Source organism: Phoenix dactylifera, unplaced genomic scaffold (assembly GCF_009389715.1).
Source record: "Phoenix dactylifera cultivar Barhee BC4 unplaced genomic scaffold, palm_55x_up_171113_PBpolish2nd_filt_p 001216F, whole genome shotgun sequence".
NCBI lineage: Eukaryota > Viridiplantae > Streptophyta > Magnoliopsida > Arecales > Arecaceae > Phoenix > Phoenix dactylifera.
Window position 1 is genome coordinate 76995 of NW_024068551.1, and position 17285 is coordinate 94279.

At 35.5% G+C, this 17285-nt stretch overlaps 1 protein-coding gene across 6 annotated transcripts; it reads left to right on the top strand.

The window, feature by feature from the left end:
• The first annotated feature begins 811 nt into the window (after positions 1–811).
• Positions 812–15230, top strand: LOC120103650 (lysine-specific demethylase JMJ703-like). Of its 6 annotated transcripts, none has more exons than XM_039121758.1 (13): positions 812–842; positions 1520–1618; positions 4319–4607; positions 5816–5887; positions 5968–6045; positions 6127–6657; positions 6745–6966; positions 7388–7549; positions 11125–11493; positions 11578–12892; positions 12975–13078; positions 13660–13857; positions 14486–14899. In XM_039121758.1, exons 3-13 carry the CDS (start codon positions 4329–4331, stop codon positions 14882–14884), a joined length of 3729 nt encoding a protein of 1242 aa, XP_038977686.1. In that variant the 5' UTR covers positions 812–842; positions 1520–1618; positions 4319–4328; the 3' UTR covers positions 14885–14899. The 6 variants fall into 6 exon arrangements, with proteins under 6 accessions (XP_038977686.1, XP_008812095.2, XP_038977687.1 ...); XM_008813873.4 differs by lacking the exon at positions 812–842 and adding an exon at positions 994–1068 and having other exon boundaries at positions 1520–1613; XM_039121759.1 differs by lacking the exon at positions 812–842 and adding an exon at positions 995–1068.
• Positions 15231–17285: the final 2055 nt, after the last annotated feature.

Here is a 17285-nt window from a genome sequence, read left to right on the forward strand (position 1 = left end):
CACAACACAAACATCATCTTATAACTTTTAAAGTATCAACTCTTTTTTCCAAGAAAACTCACTTAACATATCCATCTCCTTTCCAATTTTCTCTCTTCTCAAACACACGTTCGTATCTTCGACAATATCAAGAGTTCTGCCTGCTATATCACCCTTTTTTTCCATTCAACCTCAAGGTCTTTGTCTTGCTACCAGCAGCCTTTGCCTCCTAACATCACCATTGTTATCCCGCTGAGGATGACACCATGAGTAATATATGACCTCATTGATGAAGATCTTGAGAGTAAAACTAGTATAGATGAGCAATTAAGGTGACTTAGTGTCATCTCGATCTCAGATATGTATCAATAAAAAGTAATAATCGGGACGTATCGCAGAAATATTAGATATGTATGAACATGCTAGAAAGCGTAGATATATATACTACTTGAACATGTACTATGTATTAGAAAGATGATGATTTAAACAATGCATTATCTCATCTTGAGGTGTATTTAAATAAGGCCTGAGATATATATCAGCAATATATCAACCTGAACATAGCTCGAGACTGGAGGGCATGGTAGTATGTGTCGCGGGGGCGATTGATCCATGCCAGGACCAATCCTTAGAGAGCTCAATGAGGCAAAGTTCCAAAGCCCAACAGGGTAAGCGGCTTAGATCATCAACGCTGATGACACCTAAAACCCATTTTAAAAACCCTAATGGTACTGATGAGAATATGTTGAATTATGAGGGCTAAAATATCCATAACCCAATGTGTGTACGTTTGTGTAGAGTAGACACGGCGTCTGCCTCTTTCCTTCTGTCGGTTGGATTCGGATTTCAGTTGGAGGGTGCAGGTAGTGTTGTTGAACCCCTCCCACTCATAGCTATATCTATTTTAGAAAAATAAAAAAAAGTATTAGAATTTTTTTTTTTAAAAAAAAAACCAACCTTGTTTCCCACAAAAAAAGAGGAACAAAGTTTCCTTTTTTCTATTTATTTTTTTTTTAAGATGTCTTTAAGGTATCTTTTTGGGGGCTGTGTTGCGCTTTCATTCTATGCAGTTCAATGTCTCTGTCCACCGTATGAATTTGTTCTATAATTTCTTTATCTGCAATTAATCATAATTTTGCGTTTTATATATTTCATTGGTTTTATTAGAATTAGCATTAAAACGTTTACAATTTTGATGAGATTTCCCCTGGTTTTTCTTCACAACAACAGAAGGCCTTGATAGACCTCCAGCTTTTAACTTTCTCTGTCACTATAATTTGGTAGATCGGTGTTGTTTGTGGAATTGGGTCGGTGATATTAGATTTGAAGGTCATCTCGGTTAGCCACCGTTATGGGATTGGGCATATTTTTGTAATTCCTTGGTGGTTTGGGTAATCCGGGGATCGCTATGTGAGATCTTGATTTATTAACCTTGGGATATGGTTTGAACTGATTTGTATAATTTGTTCGGCTTTGGATCTTTTCTCAAATGGATTGGCTTTTCATGATTCTAATCTTGACGCTGTTCTTATTTTCGTAGATCGGCTGGAGTGGTTTGTTCTGCAAAAAGGTGAGGGATTTGCTTGGTTTGCTGAATTGAACTTTTTGGAGTCGATGGAGCAGTTCTCACGGAGGTTAGGTATTCTTTCTATCTTCTACTTATCAATTAATACTAATGGCTAAACGGAGTAATTGGATACTGTTTCTCTTATTTGTTATTTCTTGTGAGATTTATGTGGTATTTGTGTTTCTTTCTTAATTGTAATGGACAAAATAGTATCAAACGCTTTACAGTCAGTTTGATCTATCAGATCCAAAAATGTTGAATCTTATAGATTCGAGCTTTTATCTTCTTTTGATTTGTCTGATATTAAAAGATGCATGTATGCATAAGAAATTGGGCTTATGACACTTTTATTTACTTCTTAATAAAAAAAAGAAAAGAAAAAAGAAGAAACTATACTAGATTGATCATAACTCAAGAAAGCACTTTATCTGCTCTCGATAAAATATACACAGAATGAAAGATCCGTCTTTGAGGAAAAAATGCAGACTCTGGTCATTCTTTAGAAATAGGTTTCTTCCTAAATTCTAACACGCCTGGATGCTCTCATCCAATTCATTTTTCTGGAATTCAACACCAGTTCTTGAAAGCAAATGATTTGAGAATAGCCCCTGCAACTGCTAAGAGTTCTTATCACTGCTGATGCTGTGAGAATACACTGTTGCCATTGTCAACACTTTCTGAATCATTTGGTATTTTTGGTAATTGTATTGGACGTCCTTATAGTTTCTCAAATATTTTACTTTATGCCTGGATTCCAAGTTCCAGTCACTTCAGATTTGTTTGAACTGTTCAGAACCCAATCTGGGCAAATACACTGTAAACCAGAGAAGTTTTTACTTTCTTTTTTTCAGTTCTTTGCCCATGCAATTTCGTCGAAGAATCATATAAATTAAACCCATTACCATCAGCTGCTACATGGATTGAAAATAAAAATGATAAAATACCTTAATCCTTATTTCTTGCCTTTTCACCTTCCCTTATCTTTGGAAGCTCACATATCTGCTAAAATTGAGTTAAGATCATGTCTCAGTGGCAGTTAAGGAAGTTCTAATAACCCAAGTCTCAAAGTGAAGTGCTGAAACATAGTTTATACATACAAAAGATGGAGGTTGTATATGTGCGTTATCATCATCATCATCAAGGCAAGCAACAAGTATATGAATGAATGCTTGTGTGCTTCCTTTCAAGGCAGCCAACAACTTATGCAGTTATATTTGAATAGAATGGAATACCTATACTACAATATGTGTAATATGATGGCCCTATAGACAATCTATTTGAATCTCTAAACCTGGTGATGACTTGATATGTGTTAGTTCCATTGTAGTCTTCATTAGTTAAGAAGAGAAAAGACTGAATGTTACACCAGAAGTTTAAAAAGAGCTTTTATGAGTTATCAAGATTGGGAGGATGACATGCAGGTGTCTCTTGGAGTATAGCATGATTGTCATGTGTCATGAGAAAAGGGAAATAACATATTAAGTATTTCTGGATCTCAATGTAAATGTTGAAGCCATGCAAATGCGCAGATAGAGATGTAAATGTTGTGAAACCATGAAGGTTATAGTTGCTATGGAGAACACTAAACAAAGCTTATTAAGCCCACCAAAAAAAAGATGCTTATGAACTCAGTAGTAGAAGTTAATGCGAATAAGACTCAATTGGGATGAAATGGTTGCGAAAATCACTGATGACCCTTTCATCTAAAATTAAATTAGTTGTAAACCAAGTTTAGCAAGTCACTGCTGCTGAAATAGAGCAAAGTCACTGGTTATCCTATACTTGTTCCCTCTCAACATTTTAGATAGAAGAAATGGATTTTCACTTTTCGAAATAAAATGTCTAGACATCCATCTTGTCTCTCACTTTCTCTAATTGTTTATGGGGACTTGATGCTTTCAACCAAGTGTCTGGATCCCTGTCTGCTGCCTGGTGCCGATCTCTTGTTCAGCATAATATCTCCAGATCTTCATTTTTGAAGATGTGCTCTTGCAGTGATTGATGATGTTCAGATGATGAGGTTCTCTTTTGATTCCGGAGCATAGGCATGGCCCAAGAGGTCAAACTTGATGAATTCTTATTCCAAATCTCTTTCTGCTTCTCTGGACCACCAAAACACGGAGGATCTTTTAAGTTGGTCCCACTGATAAAGTGATCCATGGATGCTAAATTTCCGTCAATAGGAACTATTTGCCTTGCCCAGGGCGCAGTTAGTAGTCACAACCTGAGCATCCTGATTTTAAAGAAAAAAAAATGAAGAAGTTGAATTACTTTGTAGTCCCACCCATTTATAAGTGGCTTTACTATAAGCCTAATTTGCAGTCTCTGATGCACAATTTTTGAAATATGGCTTTCATGAAATAGCAAACTATTCAGCAGTTATTGTAGTATAATATATTGCTTCAGTATAACATGAGGAATTGCAGTTACCTGAATGAACAAAATGGGAGCTGAATTCGTATGATATAAAGTGTTACATGCTACTAACTCATAAATCATGCAGATGTCTGATATTATTTGTCCTGTGAACATCTTTTAATTACATGGCAACTCAAATGTGAAATTGTCATCATCTATTATAAATTATGCACACGATCTCACTTCCCTTGTGAAAGGCAACCTGCTTCCTTTTTTTATGACTTGGCTGTCCATTTTTTCGACATGTTTCTACTATGTTTGCCATCTAATTTCCAGTATTTGTAGTGTGCTAGAGTACGGATTCTTCCTAGTCATAGATCACTGATCTTTTCACGTGGAAATATTTATTTCTAGATAAATTTTAATGGGGACGGAGCACATTCCAAATAGCCTGGGACTACCAAGTCAAGAAACCATGTCACAAGATATGCCCATTGACTTCAGAGGAGATACAGAGAATAATGCAGTAAATTCTGGTTATTTTATGGAGGCTACTGTGACTCCACCCATGCAATTGAATGTTGATTCTGGTGTTTCTGATGAAGTGAGGGTGAGGCGATCCCTTAGGCGCAGGACCGGCATATATTATGGTATATTTGATATGAGCTCAGAAGAAGAATCAGAGTGTGAAGGGTCTGTCATGGTATGTATACCTATCATCCACAACTTTTTCTTTGCTGGTTTTTGTGATAATATACTGATGAATGTTTTCATGAATTCCTCAAACAAGGTTTGCCGTCTCGGTACCGGACCCCGTACCATGCTGGTACCGTGTTAGTAGACCCGGTATGAGGGTTGGTTCGGCATACTGAAACTCAGTATTCCCTCCTGTACTGAGTCTCGATTCAGTACACATATTGAGTGTTACTTGAGGTATAGTGCAGTGCGTACTAGTACGGGGAACAATGGCCTCTACCACTTAGCTCAACTCAATTATGCCTTAATCCCAAATTAGCTGGTGTCATGAATGCCTCTCATATGAGAAAAATGAAATTCATTTTCACATGTAACTTTCTGATTCCTCTCTTTGATCCTATACGGCATGCTGCAAACTGTTATTTGCATTTCAATCTCCGCAGTACACTGCAGCCGCTTTTTCTGAAAATGGATTAAATGATGTGTAAGATAAGTAATGACAGTCTATAATTGCAGGCAAAAGCCAAAACATGCTTGTTTGATATTTGAATCATGCAGACTGAAACATCCACCATATATTATATAACCTGTATCTTGTGTCCCTTAATGATGGCACCAATGACACCAGAATTCTAGGTCTTTTAAGCACAAAAGAAAAGAGAAATTGAGATAGAGATACGAAAGTAGGGGAATGATGATAATGGTAGACTCAAATAAGCATTAGCTTAAACTTTATACCAACTCTTCATCGTCTATCTTTCATTTTTACATTCCTTTAGATAGATGCTCGACAACTCTTCATATGCCTTTATTAATACCTCAGAACTTCCTAACAGACAAGAATAACTATTTTTGTAAACTTAAAGCAACAATTCGATGAATCATAATTAATCAAACATCGAAACTCTAAAAGGCACGTTACACATACATAAACAAATATTGAAAGTTTAATCACCAACCACTATTAATTAGCTAATAATAACTATTTGACTAGACTTTGACTTAGATTAAGATAAGGGCTGCTCAAAGAAGGGCTGATCCAAAATTGCTGATCAGTTGCTCCTAGATGAACTGAAATGGCGGACGTCTCAATTATGTGGAAATAAGTGCCTCTATCTTTTTTTTTTTTTTTGAGTCAGTGCTGTCATATTTTGCACACAACAATTGATTCCAATAATTCAGTCATCACATTTTCTAATCACAGAATTGTTGCAGGATCACTCTTCAAAACTTCCCTGCCAAAATGAAAATGTATCCAGAAGCCCAAGCAGCTCTAAATATGAGAAGGTTTATATCTTAGAAACTCGAGTTCTTAATATTTATATGAGCTAGCAATTCTCCTCCAAATGGCAAACTTTTTGGAACAGGCAACTTCCAGATGGCATCCAAAAGAGGCATGTAGACCTATCATTGATGAAGCTCCTGCATTCTATCCTAGCGAGGAGGTATTTTAGTCTCTAACAATACATATCCTTTTTGTTATACATCATTAAGATCCTTTACTACATTAAATATTGTTTCGTTAGGAGTTCGAAGATACGCTTGGATACATTGCAAAAATACGACCAAAAGCAGAACAATATGGTATATGCCGCATTATACCACCCCCTTCTTGGACAATGCCTTGCCCGCTTCGAGAGAAGAGCTTTTGGGAACATGCAAAGTTTACTACACGAGTACAACAAGTTGACAAGCTTCAAAATAGAGAGCCAAAAAAAAAAAGTTCTCGGAACCGTTGTCACAAGAGAAGAAAGAGAAGAAAGCAGTTGAGATTTGGAATGACTCGTAGGCGCAATAGCTTAAATGGTTATGACGCCAGTGACTGTGTTGGCTCAGATACTGATGAAAAATTTGGTTTTCAATCTGGTTCAGACTTTACTCTTGAAACCTTCCAGATATATGCTGATGAATTCAAAAGGCATTACTTTGGGATGAAAGATGCTAATGAAAATGTGATTTCCAGTAGTGAGGATCATAAGAAGAGTAGGCAACCCACAGTGGAGGAAATTGAAGGAGAATATTGGCGGATCGTTGAGGAACCAACTGAAGTAGTTGAGGTATAATGTTTGATTACTGTTATTGGTCCTCTTTTCTAAAACCTTGGAACTATATTAATTATGCTTTCTCTTCTCATTCAAATGCAGGTGCATTATGGTGCTGATTTGGATACTGGCACATTTGGTAGTGGATTTCCTAAAGCACCATCTTCACCTAAAAATGACTCAGATCCATGCGTGCTATCAGGTTGGAACTTAAATAATCTGCCACGACTTCCTGGTTCTGTTCTTTCATTTGAAAGGGAAGATATCTCTGGGGTATTAGTCCCATGGCTTTATGTAGGGATGTGCTTTTCGTCATTTTGTTGGGTAAGTATGTAATTGAACATTTTCAATTTTTTTTCCCCATTCCATTTGCTATCCCCATCCACACATGCATATTTCTCAAGTTCTTGCTTGATTTTGTGATAAACATCAATCAAGGAAGAGCTTGTTTTTTTCTATGTTACTAATGTTACTTTTCGGATTTAAAAAGCTTCCATGGACAATGGACATGGCATTTGACATAAACTAATGGTAAAGAACTCACTAATCTGTTCAAAATTAAAACAAAAAGAATAAGTAATAAAGTCTGCCTCGGATTTATATTCTTTAGTTGGTCTATTCCATTTTTTTGATAAATTTAACATAAATTCTTACTATAATTTTTATCTTGTTATTCACGTCAATGTTCTTTTACATCCTTCAAAATTGATATTTAACTATCCTTTGATCTTATTTGTCGCAATAGCATGTGGAAGACCATCACCTTTACTCTCTGAATTATATGCATTTTGGTGATCCAAAAGTATGGTATGGAGTTCCTGGCAGAGAGGCTGTGAAATTGGAGGATGCAATGAAAAAACATTTACCTAAGTTGTTTGAAGAACAACCTGATCTGCTGCATGAATTGGCAAGTGTCAATCAGTCTCACATTTCCCTATTTCTCATATATCTTGAAAATGATCAGATCTGAACATACATGTTAATGTATTAATTAGAATTTATTTATTTTGGATATGTTTTGCTGACTGATAAATGACGACACCATGATACAACTCCTTTTAGTACATCCTTATAGAAGTTTTTTGTTTATAGTTACTTTTTCTAGATCTTTAACATGACGTTTTAGGGCCCATTTGGTATTGCTTTTATTTTCTGTTTTTGTTTTCAAAAGTCCAAGAAGAAAAATGAACTAGATTGAACAAGATGTATAATAGAACCCTTTTGTTTTTCAGAATTGTTTGTAAACTCTTCAGAGCTTTTGGAAGAACAGATTTATTGCTTTCAGAAAAATGTCAAAATAGAAACATGGGATTGCAGAAGCTTTTTGGGGAATCCTATCTTCCACATCAATCTTAATGTGCTATATCACTAATTTCTAGAGAAACAAAATCACAAAAACAGCAACAATGCCAAACAGATCCTTAATGTTATTCTTATCTTGTTTGATATTGATTTAGTTTTCCATTTCAGTTACGACTTACTGATTCTTGAGCTTCATCTGTCTCAAGTACTGGCTACTTGAAATCTTAAAATGAGGTTCATATACACCAGTGGCAAAAGTCAAATTTATCAGGAACCTCTTTAAAATTAGTAGGAGGATGGAGATAAGGAAAGATCCATAGCAAATATTACATAGAAAATTATAGAATTTTTTTAAAAAAATATATCGGAACCTACATGTGCAATGCAGTATTATGGTTGTAAAGTATTATATATTATATCCTGTGATTAAAGTTTTTTTTCTAAATCTTAAAATTCTGTTATTCCCATTCTGACATCTTATTTGATCAGATCCGTATCAATGTTTTAATACTCGATACTGGACACCTTACTTGTACCAAACAGCTATGGGTTGGCTTTGTATGGTATGCTCTGTACCAGTACATGGTATGCTGCTAGAGTCAGCACAGCATCTGTACCATATGTCAGTGATATTATCTGAAAATCTTTAATCAGCTGATGCAATGAGAGTGGACATAAGAAGATGATAGAGTAACGCATGTCATTCTTTATGTCAATGCATAGTAACATATTATGTGTCCTGCTAATGACAGCTTTTAAAATGGACCAAGAAGTAACTGTTGTGGCAATCCTATTTGGTCAAACAAAAATTGTATGATGCAAGATAAAAAATTTTTCCATACTATCAAAATTTTTATCTTCGTACCTTATTCCCATGGTTGCTTATCTAAGTGAAACATGATATTCTTCTAGTTGTCCACTCAGCATCCAGAGTCTTAAACTTGAGCTAGTGTCAGAAACTCAGAATAATGAACTTATGCAACAAATATATTTTGGGCATGATAACAGATATATCTACAATTACAGGAGGCAATGATCCCTAAATGTGACATATGATACATTTCCCGCAAGATCTAGTAACATATGATACATGGTATATGGTTTTTATATGATAGTTCAAGAGATAGCACTACAACATTCCCAATGTCAAAGAAATTAGATTAAGCATTTGCTAATAAATAGGGAGGGTGCATGGTGATGGTGGTATGAGTCTTCCTGAAGAGATCTGCATGGTACTTAGTATACCATATTTAGAAAGGCAAGAGATGACGATTAAATGCCAAGCAAAAAAGTTGAATTTGATATTGATGTCTTACATCCAATTGTAAACTAAAAAGCTAAAATGCTTTGTATTGGATGCAACTTCAGTTAATAAAATTTAATGAAGTAAGAGCTTAGATGGAAACACCTAGGTCTAATATAGAGAAAAAAAGATAGAGACAAAGTCAAGGAACACCTGTAACTGTGTGAGGCATAAAAAACTATAGTTTGCTTCCTGCTCTTCCAGCAGATGAAAGAACCTTCAAGGATGATATTAGTGTTATGGCAGAGTGTCACTTGATAGAGTAATGAGCACAATGGGCATCTTTTCTGCATAATTAGATCTTTAATAGAGACAAAAGAGGGAAGAAGAGAGCAGGTAGTGATCCTAAGATATCACAGTGCATGACGGCCACCAGTGACATGAAGCTTACTGGTTAGCTGGCTAACGGTCAAGAAGAAGCAATTGCTTGCTAACTGACAGTACAAAGACAGTGATAGGGAGTAGGGAGCTTTCTGTCACCAAGAAAAGCTCTGAATGATGCCTTTAAGTGGTTTTAATTGACAGAGTTGAATGACTTACAAGTCAAATGGTACTTTTGCCATCACAATCATTATATGCAGGAGAGAAGTTGACTACGAGATCCAAAAGGTGGTGCTGGGACCAAGGCCCATTGATGCTAGAGATGCCGCTTCAAATCAATGATTGCAGAAACATCACCAATAGCAATGGCTATGATCCATTCTAGAAGAACCACGATATCTTGTCCTGCAATAGCTTACAATGAAACAAATATTAAGAATGGCACATAGAGTCATTTTGAGTGAGAATGTATGTGGCTCAATGTAATTGAAACCAATCATGTAGAGAACCTATAGGTTGTAGAAATTCATGTTAACTTACCACTAGACCCCAAAAGCAATGATGTATATCATTGTAAACCTGCAAGGGAAGGGGTCAATAATGTATATCAGGCCTTAACATCTCTCCTGACATGAGGGCCGGACCATCCATATATGAAGGCATAAATGAGTCAAGAACAACTCAAGACAATAACTGGGGATGAGTCAAGAGAAGAAAAGACTCAAGATGGCAAATGAGTGAATTAAAGGAAGAATTGACTTAAAAGGGATTTGAATGCATGACATTCAAATCAGCTACCATGTTAACTTATGCAAAAGCTTGAGCTGTCAAAGAAGCGGTCAACAATGTATATCAAGCCTTAACAAGGTTCAAATAATATTTGTTGTGTGTGAGGAATTAATTGTGTGGATAGCATGTAAATTAGATTTGGTACATCTCATAATGAACAAATTGGACAGAACTGTACACACATCCAGTCCACGGTATAATATTTTTCCCGTATTTTCATCTAGTGTAATGAATTTTGGACCATGAACGTAGAAGTACCCCTCAACAATTTCAGTTATAGTAATCACTCATTTAGTTTCAGTAGTTTATGTCACACCATAATGCTCCTGTTATCCTCTGAATTTGAGCATTTTCTTTGTCTCTGTCTCCAGATAGAAGCAGTCAGTTCATGTAAGACTAGGGAATGTGCTAACAGCTGACAACTTGCACTTCCCTTGACCAGAAACATTACCTGCATGTATACCCTGGACCTTTTGAGATTGACTTTTTTGAAAACTTTGCCTTTGTTAATCCATTTCTCCTCTGTCAATACTAGCTTTCACTCCTAAAATCTTACAATTTCATCCAGCTTTTAACATCATATTTGTGCTAATACCAAACTGATGCACCAGGTTTAGTGTCTCTTGGTGGTATATTGCTTCATTCTTAGATAACTTGATATTAGAAATTTACTTCATAGCATTTGAAACCACAATATTACTATTTCAAATCCTTTAATGCCATCTAATGATTGTATTTTACTCATCCTTTTGATCCTACTGGAGCAGGTTACACAATTGTCTCCTTCTGTCCTTAAATCGGAGGGAGTGCCTGTTTACTGTGCCATTCAGAATTCTGGGGAGTTTATTCTTACATTTCCAAGAGCATATCATTCTGGTTTCAATTGCGGCTTCAATTGTGCCGAGGCAGTAAATGTTGCTCCTGTGGACTGGCTGCCACATGGGCAATGTGCTGTCGAGCTCTACAGCGAGCAACATCGTAAAACATCCTTATCCCATGACAAGTTACTACTTGCTGCTGCACAGGAAGCTGTTAGAGAGCTTTGGCAGCAGTCTGTATTGCAGAGGAATGACTTGGGAATCTTAAGATGGCAAAGTGTTTGTGGAAAGGATGGAGTACTTACTGAAGCCATTAAGGTAAAGTATATTTCTGAATGTGTTCTCACTCTTTGCAAATTTTTGTGAACTTTTTGTTCACTAGAGGTATGATCGTCCTTACAGGTGCGAGTTGGGATGGAGCAGAAAAGAAGGGAATCTGTTTGTAGTATATCAAAAGCTAGAAAAATGGAAAAGGACTTTGACTCATCGAGTGAGAGAGAATGCTTCTTATGCTTTTATGACCTGCACCTATCAGCTGCTAGTTGTGAGTGTTCTCCAAATCGTTTCACATGCTTAAACCATGCAAAATTGACATGCTCTTGTGAATCTAGCAGAAAATATTTACTCTTTCGGTATGACTTGGACGAATTAAACACTCTAGTTAAAGCCCTAGGGGGGGATTCAATTGCAGTACAATGCTGGGGATTAGAGAAGCTGGGGTTGCCTTTACCTCCACATATTATGTTGTTGGGGAAGTCAAAAGATTCGTTGGAAAAATATATTTTGGAACCGAAAAGGACATTAATTGATGTTAACATCACAGATGCTGAAGTCGAAAATCAAGATTGTGAGAATCAGGTAAAAGATGATGTTTGTCTTGAGCCAACCACAAAGAATCCCATTTCTTCCGATGAAACAAAAGGATTCCTTAATATGAATATACCATGCAAATCTGACTCGAAAAAATATTCAGGGACTAGTTTAAAAAGGGAATGTGAAAGTGGCAACTTTCAAAGTGTACCCTTTTTTATGGAACCAGAAGTGATTAGTATAGAGCATCATGAAGTTGGATGTCAGGGATCATCACCAGCCGAAACCAATGTTCTACCTGGCAGCAATAAGTCTGACGGGAGAGACAGGTGCTGTCCTGATCTCAACATGGCACAACAATCTACAGACCCTAGGGTTAAGCTTCTAGAATGTCTTGATTGTTTAGTTGGCAAGAAAGAGAAATGCTGGAGTCCCGATATATTTAGACAGGACCTTTCCTCAAATTCAGTGTTGATGGGTGTTAATGATCATACTATGGATAAAACCAAGGAGTATGAGCCTTTGGCGATGACCAATACTCTCATCAGAACAAGTTCTGAATGTGGATCCCTGACGTCCCTTAATAATTCTGCTGAGTTGGCTTCTTCATGTGGCATTCCCATCAGAAATTTCAGTGAAGCATCATGTTCAAGAGGTGCTGAATATTCTCATAAATCAAGTCCAAAGCTGTTTGGTATTGACCTTCAACATCATCTGCATTGTTTATCCACACCTTCAGATGGTCGAGGCAGTCAAGCCATTGAACATATTACAGTCCAATCTAATGCACTCGATCGATGTGATCAAAAGTCTACCAAGGTATTGAAGTATCATATTGAACCTCTTAATTTTGGAACTGTGGTGCCTGGAAAGAAGTGGTGCAGTAGGGAAGCCATATTCCCAAAAGGTATGTTGCAATATAATCAATTACACAGCCTTTTCTGCTGACTAAGTAGTACACTGAAAACTTTAATCTAATGAGTTTGCAGGATTCAGAAGTCATGTCAAATTTATCAGTGTAGTTGATCCAATGATGACATGTAGCTACATCTCAGAAGTATTGGATGCTGGACTCCTGGGGCCATTATTTAAGGTAGGCATTTCAGGATAATAATTATAGGCTAGCATTCTTGACATATTTATTATTGCAGTCATAAATTCTGCTTACCTCTATGTGACTAATCTATGTTTTCCTTGTATATGTGTCTTTATCCACAAGGAGAAAAAACAAATATTATTATAACAATCATACATAGCTGGAACTGCTACAGTACATTAAATTTATAATCATTGTCAAATTTGCAAAATATATTTAGTATGAATTTGTAATCAGCATTAGCAATATTACATTTGCCTAATACTCTAGAATTGAACAGTAATATCGTTTACTTGCCTACACTGTTAAGTATGACTATAATGTAACAGCCATGGTATTCAATACCTCGTATAACAACAGTAAGCTACAGAATCACTTGATTGTCCGTACACCATAGCCAATGATCTTTAATCCTATCAAATTGCATTCGTTCTTTCATTTAGTCCTCTTCCAATATGCATTCCTATTAAAGGACATTTTCAATTTGCAGCTCATCTAAATTTGAAATGTTTAAATCTCCTTTACTAAAAGTTTCAACTAATATGGCTTGCTGTTATACCCTGTTTCCTTCTAATTAGGTGACGGTAGAAGAGAATCCGGAAGTATCCTTTATGCATGCTTCTGCTACACAGTGTTGGGAAATGGTGCGAGAGAAATTGAATGAAGAGATCATTAGACAACATGATCTTGGGAAGCAAGGTCTTCCCCCATTGCAAACCCCAGAATCTATGGATGGACTCGAAATGTTTGGGTTCTTATCCCCATCTATCATTCAGGTTTGCCAGCCTCCAAATTACATTTTAGCTAACTTTAAACAAATCTGCCTTTGGATTCCTGTTGTTGGTATTAGTCCTATTTGCACGAACAATGGTTAAAGTCTACAATCTTCAACATATCAACCATTTTGGATCCATTAACAATTCATTCGCAATACCTGACAATACGAAGTCGCTTAACAGAAAATTGCAGTGCAACCCAGTTAAATTTGTTAGTGAGATAGATCCCAACATGTGCAATCAAGAAGAGTTTAGCATTTTCTTTTTTGTTTTCTTCTGTTGCTTGCGACTCATGTTCTCGGTGTTAGCTTTCAGCAGTTTGTGACAGCTTGTAAGAAGCACTTTCTATGTTCATGGATAGAAAATTTAATTTTTCAATATAGATTTATTTTGTTTAATATAGATTAAATTGCTTCAATTTTTCTCGGAAGACGAGTGCCACCTTAACAGGTTTAAGCCCGGATCTTCTCCCCAGTGCTTGGGCTGAGGAAAGGGGTGTCAACCAGTGGACCCAAGTTTGGTTGGCATGCAAAAATGCAATTCATAATTGATCTATTAATAACAATCATTAAATTTAGCAATGCTTCTGCATAAATAAGATGGATTTGACTAACTTGAATGAAAACAGGTTATTGAGGCTCTTGATCCTTATCATCAATGCTCAGAGTATTGGGCATCAAGGTCGAATGTGTCTTCTCAGTCTGAGGGGATCAATGTGAAAGATGAGCCTTTAGAGCTTGCTAAGACCTCAAGCACTCATATTGCTGCCGACGGTCGCCTGGCTAATGTACAGAAGTTGTTTGGTGTGAATTTAACTGGGAAGAAGCAGGATGAATCAAATATTGACAACCATACATCAGAAGAGGAGGTTCGACACATACTTGGTGGACTGTTGAAGAAGGCAAACCTTGAAGAAATGAGAATGATGCACAAAATATTCTGCAGTGGGTCAGAGAGCAGCATCTGGAGAGCAGCATTCAGTTCTCTGCTAGATGAGATCCAGAAGAATGTACATAAAAGACAATAGAGAAGAAATTCAAGCAATTGCTTCAATTCCTGGGTGATGTGCTGCTATGGAGAACCGCTGGAAACTAGATGACATATTGATGGAGATACTATTCTTTCTTCCGACAGTAACACATTTAAATTGCATTTATTTGCAATACCATTTGGTGATTCTTTCGAAATTCCATGCAGAGCATGGTGGATTCCTTCACACCTAATCTGACAGTCCTAGATCATGTTTCCATAGAATCATTTGTCTCCAAGCACTACCCTCATTATGCCAGCCACTGTGCAAAGATGCTTTTAAGTATAGGTTCAAGAAAAAAATTTGAACACTTTAGAATATACTGATCTCTTTTTTTGATTCATTTGCATCTCTGTTCAAATTCTGGTGTATGAATTCAGGTGTTGCTGAATGCCAGGACCATGGGAAGGCCATTTATTGCAAATAAATTTTAGCGCTCTTTTTAATCTCTTAATAAAATTTTAAACTGAAGACGACAAAGGGATTTTGACACATTAATCCTCATTTCCCAAACCCAAAAAGGTCCTCTTGTTTTACAGCAATGACATATTACTTATGCTTCTTGGTGAATGACAAACTTCTAACAAAGGCTAAACTTATTAAACTTTGTTTTTTACTGTAAACTATAACATTGGTCTTTTCTACTGATTTAAAAGAAAGTCCTTGGACCAGTCAAATATGATTATTAACCTCTCCACTCTCTTTTTCGTGGATGTATCCTTTTCTTATTGATTTATTTGCATGCTCCATTCTCATCATAGTAACATGTACATTATATTTCCTCTTCAATGTAGCAATGAAAATTAAAATACATTGCAGTTTATTTTGTTCTTTTCAAAAAGAATATAGAATCTCTGTAACCTGCAAAACACATTGGATCAGTTTTAAGTTCTTTTATTTTTGAGGTAACAATCAGTATTAGTTTTTGTCCAAGACGCCGGAATGGAACCGGACACATGCTGTAGATACTCAAAAATTGATAATAATTTATAATGTAGTGCTCAGGTACTTAAGCAATAATCTTAATCCCTTTAATAATATATTTGAACACTTGAATAAAAGTAGAATGAAGTAATGTCAGGAGCAAGCAATTGGCCGGCAATGTTTTTTAAATTCAGTCTTGAGCAATGTTTCCTGTTTCGAAAATTTCACAATTATTCTGATAATTCACTAGTGGGTAATTTTTCAAGTAATCTCATTTCAATTTCTATGTCTGGAAACAGATATTGAGAAACCTCTCTTAACAAGATAGAAAGGATGAGGACTTCCTGAAGGTCCGGCTGCTAGAGGGAAAACCACTTTGGTAAAACTAAAGGAGGATCCTTATCTTGTTTCCCAAGAAAAGTATTTTGCCGAAAATTCCGTGGTCTTCACTGGAGCTAATGACATCCCTCTTGGAAGCCTTCGGAGATCAGAAAAATCCTGCTTGGGTAAGGCATCGTCACTGCCAACTGGAGTTGGCCCTGGCCTTCATAACCTTCCTGGTTTTTTTAATACTTCGCTACTAATCATCCTCGCCTTTAGAAAATAGATCGGATATAAATCGAATATTAGTATATTCATATTTATATCCATATTTTTATGAATACAAATACGGATATGAGTATTAAACGGATACCAAAATTAGTATCCATTTTTATTCTAAATAGAAATAAATATGAATAGGATATTAAGCATATCCATATTTTTAATTCTGAATAGATACGGATATAAGTCAGATATTATTTATATCAATATTTTTTATCCAAACACAAATACAAGTCAGATAGCATTCGGATATAAATCAAATATTATTCAGATATAAATTAGATTTTAGTTGAATTTAATAATAAAAATTAGCATTAATTATATAATAATAAGGATGGAAAATAGAATTTACTATATTGATGGCACATGGCACATGAGTAGCTGAGTAATAGGATTTTATTTAACTTGCATTAAGACCGACATAGTCATTCAAGCTTCTAGTTTGACCGATTTTGAATTAAAATATTTATAATAAAAAAATATTTAAAATGAAAATAATATAAAAATATCAATATTTTTTACATTAAATACTAGGATTATATTTTAATTATAGCCCAAATAAAATAATCATGAATTATACATTTTTGAATCTTGAAAGAAGAATAATATATAAATGTTTGAAGATGTAGAAGTTATCAATATTTAAATATTTTAAAAAGAAACTTTTGAATAAATTGATGTTTTATACAGAATCAAAATTTATTCTAATCTCATTCAGAATTAAATTAATATATTATTATCAATATTTTATTATAACTATCACATTACTATATTATATATAATATGATACTAATATGCTTATTTAGTACTATTCTGTTATATTTTTTATTTTTATTTAAATTTTACTATCTTTATTTATGTTTATTAAAAT